General features: G+C 35.7%; 1 protein-coding gene across 2 annotated transcripts in view; it reads right to left on the minus strand.

The window, feature by feature from the left end:
• Positions 1–3,194: 3,194 nt before the first annotated feature.
• LOC117109829 overlaps positions 3,195–5,440 on the minus strand; it is a 14,073-nt gene continuing 11,827 nt past the window's right edge. For both annotated transcript variants that reach the window (XM_033252258.1, XM_033252259.1), the window contains 2 exons: positions 4,952–5,112; positions 3,195–4,446 (listed from right to left, as the gene is read on the minus strand). In XM_033252258.1, coding sequence (XP_033108149.1) covers positions 3,991–4,446; positions 4,952–5,112 — 617 coding nt within the window. In that variant the 3' untranslated portion in view covers positions 3,195–3,990. The remainder of the gene's footprint in view (positions 4,447–4,951; positions 5,113–5,440) is intronic.

A 5,440-nucleotide genomic window follows, 5' to 3' on the forward strand; every position in this document is an offset into this window, starting at 1 on the left:
AAGAGACTTACAGACAGAAATTCAGGAATTGTCGACATACTCCCAAAACGACGATTAAGCAATGGCTTAATGAAAGTAGGCACTATTTTGATAACTGGCTTAAATTTGCTGACGTTCAGAGTGACAATGCTGCAGGCATTATTGACCTGATCCTGAAGGAGCATACCCTAGAAAATGTTCCACGTGATTTGCGACTATACTTAAAAGACAGAAAACCTAAAACTGTTTTAGAGTTAGCCGAAATGGCCGACACGTTTGTAGCAAATAGGGGTGGGTCTGATTTTTGGACGGTTCGAAATTCATCCCAATCGCCAAAAATGTCATATTCCCAATCTACTTACGCTCCAAAACAATATGCTAATAAGTATGTTCCGAACAACCCTAATGAGAATTTAAAGAACAATCAAGGGAAACAACCACCTAAATGCTATAACTGTGATGGATTAGGACATTTTGCCAGAACTTGTAAGGCTAGGCCCCTAAATAAACCTAAGCATGGTCCCAACCCAAAGTCGGCATTTAAATGTGACCGACAGACAAGGCAAGTTGATCCAGCCCAACTTAAAATGCAGAAATCCCGTGGTCTTTTTTTCGAGGTTACTTTTGCAAACTAAAGAGGGGCTTCAATTCGAGATGGGCTTCTTCTGGAGATTAAGCCCATTGGGCTTCTATTCGAGGTTTTACGGTATATGGACAGGAACAAACAAGATATCTAAAGATTGAAGTTCCTTTAAAAAAAATATATCAACCCTGAAAAAGAATATCAACCCTGAAATAATTTACTTTAAATCATAAAAGGAATTGTAATTGCAAAAGCTAATTTACTTCTGGTTCAGGTCTGAACCCAGGCCCCTATTTAGGGGGGGGGGGGGGGTTCGGGGGGTTTGTCCGAACCCCCCGCGGGAGATGGAGTTCCGTGAAAATTAGGAAGATTTTTTCATTGCCGTTTTATTCTGTAGGTCTACAAAGGAGGGCTAAAACAAAAATAGTACATACATGTAGTTGGGATCGCAGGCCAACTATTTAAAATGAATCTTGGAGAATTTGATTGAGTTTACTAATAAAAGTTACTATTATGATAAAATCGAAAAAATTATGATAAACGATGCTTATTTCGTTAATTACAGGAAATTAAAGTTAATTAATTAGGATCACGAAATAATTAGAGTTCTCTAGAAATAAACAAAGTCTACCGCCCCCAAGGGAATAATTATGAAAAATGACGTCATTTTTGCTAATTAAAAGCGCCAGTTTATAAGAATCTAAAACTAGTAAATCTTTCGTACATCTTAATTTTTTTTATTAAATGTTTTTAATGTCTTATTATAAAATAATGCTTTATTTATATACTAGTGTTATGAATTTCAATTAAGAAAAGTTGAAAGAAATGAGGAGTGGTGGACAATGAAAGTTAAAAATTTACTGTTCATATGGTATAGTTATGTTTGGAATATTCGAAATGTCCATGATAAATATACTTTTATTCACGAATTCAATTAAGAGTAACTGATATAGAAACACAAAAATGTTATGAAATAATGAGATCACAATCAAAAGTATTATTCTTTATTTAAACAAAGTATTACAACAGATAATCATCTTTTAAATATCCACAATTTAAAATATAATAATGTTAACTAAGCTAAGGCTGGGCACTCTAGAACTTGAAATTGAAACTGGTCATTGGAGTAATACTCCACAACAAAACTGTATTTGTAAAATGTGCAACAATGACTTAGTGAAAGACGGGTTTCATTTCAACATTAGAAAAAAGTTTATTCCGCAATATTATTTCAATTATCCATCAATCAAGAAGTTGTATTTTTTAATGTCTAATATTAAGTTGACAATTATTCAACTGGCACAATATACTCATCTTGCTTTTAAGAAACGAAAACTTTGGGCGAGACTTTTTTATACCTTGTTTCGCGAACTTTTTTTAGAAAATTTTCAAGAGGAGGGCGGAAAAGAAATACAAATAAAATTATATTTATATTTATTTCAGGAATATATACTTCGTGATTACATCACATATTACATCTTTTTACTATATTAAAAAGTATGCAACTTTAAATTTCGGAAAAAGGGATTCCACGTAGTGGAGGACAGAATAAAAATAAATATCAATTTTTATTTTTATTTCTTTTTTCAATTTTTATGGCGGCTCGTACGCTAACACACTAAAATTTTATTTTTATGTTGAAATCCACAATTTCGGAATCGGAGGGTTCGCTAAACAAAGTATAAAAAAGTCTCCCCTTATTTAAAGCACTAAAAATTTATATTTATTTATACTGTAAAAGGGCCTGAGGCCTATCACACTGAATAAAGTCCCCATTTAGGGGAGATAAGAAGAAGTATGTGGGTTTTGATAAGGAGTTCCGCATAGTCCCAAGCCGAACCACCCCCCCCCCCTTGAAATTCCTAAATACGGGCCTGTAACCATGAAGATCCATTGAAATTGTTTGGTACCCGGTTCAATTTTACACACTGCTCTCCTTGTGTTTCACCTGGTGGACTGAAATGCAAAAAGCAAACGCACGTCTTTCGGTAGAGACGTTTTAACTTAGGCATATCAAGAAAAAACTAAAGTAAATTTTTTTTTTTTTAAATAGTGCAATGTTGGTACTGAAGCAAGATTTTCTGATTTGAGGATCACCGAAACAATCGATGTGAATATTGCTACAAAGCATTACTAAGTACCCCTTCTCTTTGTTCAACCTACTCCCCAATGAAAGGCAACACATCAGTCGAAAGCTTAGCTTTAAAATAACCTGATACCTATTTTATTCCTCCATGCTGTTGCATACTCATTCACTGCCTGCCATTGTTGATGTCCTTCAATTTGGTATCGAGGCTAAAGTAACCAATGTTGGGGACATACTAAAATGTATTGTTTAACTTTGTCGATTATACGCAATACAATACACTTACAGCTGCCGCTCTCTCACATTAATTGATAACGCCACCACCAACATTATGATAATGGTTCTATCGGATTCTTCTTATTATGACAAAAAATAAACAATAATTATCACTGGTAATCATTTCTTTTATTTAATTTTTATTAACGAATTGGGGAACCTATTTTTTTACACTCGCAGATTCCTCTTCATTAACTTGACAATTTATCTATATACATTTATAGCATTACCGCAAGACGATTTAGAGATTATCTCTATTATATCTATCGATAACGATAATGTCGAGACCCTTGTATTTAAAAAATTTGACCTTTACTATCATTGCTTTACTAGTTGTTAAGGGGATTATACTGTTCTTTTTTAAAGAGAACGGTTGAACATTATTTATTTACAAATTGATCAGCAACAGGGGTGGCGCCAGCGCCCCCCCCCCTCCCCTCCGTCGGGGAGATAAAGCACAATTCGCCGGGGAGAAAAAAATTATATGTATTTTTTATATATTAGTAGACTATAAAATCGATTAAATAAGCCTTTTAAACCCCTAAATTATCAAAATTTTCGGGGTCCACTTTCGAAACCTTTTAATCGAAGCTCGACCGCACCCACTTCGTCGGGAAAATCTGAACCCTAGTCGGCTCCCTTGTCGGGAAAATCGCCCCACCCCCACCACCCGTCGGGCAAATCCTGGCGCAACCCCTGATCAGCAATAGGAAATAATTATCATTGGCATGGCTACAAACAGCAATGTCGACGGCATATCGGCAAAATTTAAATATATAAAATTATTTGGCAGTTTTTTAAACATTTAGCACGCTTATAAGACAAGTATTTTATAATCATAATTACAACTAAAATAAACTTCTTACTTATGAGTTATATGTACAGTAAAATTGTATACGATATTGAGTGCATGCGACTGGATTAAGATTATTTATCAGGTCATTTCCTCGTGGTAACTTCATATTTATGTCCGCGTAGTAAAAAAAATACAGTCACCCTGACAATTGTCTCTGTAGCGCGCAGTAAGCCTGATAATGCGATATAAGATCATTTTTTTAAGTTATTGTTACAAAGTAACATGGTCGATTGGGACGTACCCATTTTTAACTTTCTCTTCATAATTAATTTTATCATCTATCTGATTCTTAGACTTATTGGCATTTCTTTTTCCCTCTCCCCCACCAAGTGAGTCAATAGATGTGACACCTTGTGTCTGACAACCCTCCTCTAGCAGTGTAAAGCCACCACTGGTCATGTTTAGTTTCACGTACGAATATTGTTGGGAGAATGAGTCTGACATTCGGTCTTCAGTGTGTGTTGGAACTCGCTTGACGTCAACTGCTTTGATCGCGTCTCCATTCTGGAAGGGGGCATGCTCATATGGTTCCTGTACAGCTGTGATATCGGGAACAGATGATAATTCAGGATGAGCCACTTGGTGGGAGACAGCTTGAAGATGTGTAGACTGTGGATGTCGTAATTCGTTGTACTGCTCCTCGTCTATTTTGGCCGGCGCGTACGTCTACAAGAAACGTATTTAAAAACATAAAACATGACATTTCAATTCGGGTTAATTGCTTAATTTAGATCGTTCACAATGGTTTGAATGTATAATTCAACAGAGCGAAAAGGTAAAATATTGCACCTTTAAATTTAACAATAACAGTTAAATATAAAAGTACAAACGCATGGGACTTTGGTATTTATGGTAGCGAAATATTTTCCACCATGTATACAGTAGGTCAGTGGCGTATCTAGGGGAGGGCGCAGGGAGCGCACGCCCCCCCCCCCCCCCCCCAAATTACTCATTAATAATTACTCTGCCGTGTGCGTTTTGGGCAACGCTGCCTCGAATAAGAGACAGTAAAATTACGTTAACACACGTTCACGACGTTATTCAGTCAGAAATTACGCTATAAATAAGTATTTATTTCTAAAAGAAGGTTTTGTACACTAAACTGTAACGTTATAATAATGTAAAATTGTTAGCTAGGAATGCAACAGTAAGCTTGTTAAATGCTTCTTACCAAATTCTCCCATTTACGGACATACGAGAGAACTTCAGAGCTCGTATTCAAGTCAAGATTGTAACACTTCCTCTTGGTTTGAACGACAAACAAAATTGACATAATGACGAGGGCCATTCCACCAATAACGCCGATTGAAACATAAAGCCACTGCGAAAATTCTACAAAAACAATTAAGCCTTCTTTTATATTTATTTATAAAAAATATTTAAAAAATGTACCGTATTTATTACTAGGTCTAATTCACAAAATGTTCCAATCAACAAAGCATGATTTTTAGATGGTCTTCAGTGGCGGATTCAAAGGGGCCCAGACCCATAACGTCTTGTACTGCTGAATTGCTAAACCATATTTATTACAGTATTGTTGGGGTTTTTTTTAATTGTTTTTGCCATTGTCGTCATTTGTCGTTGTCGCTCTCGTTATTACTGTTAATTATTGCTATCGACAGGAATTCCCCGACGAGGGGTCAAAGCTCCTCGACAAAGG

This window comes from Anneissia japonica, unplaced genomic scaffold (assembly GCF_011630105.1).
Source record: "Anneissia japonica isolate Jap-2015-1 unplaced genomic scaffold, ASM1163010v1 scaffold585_len4108843_cov191, whole genome shotgun sequence".
NCBI lineage: Eukaryota > Metazoa > Echinodermata > Crinoidea > Comatulida > Comatulidae > Anneissia > Anneissia japonica.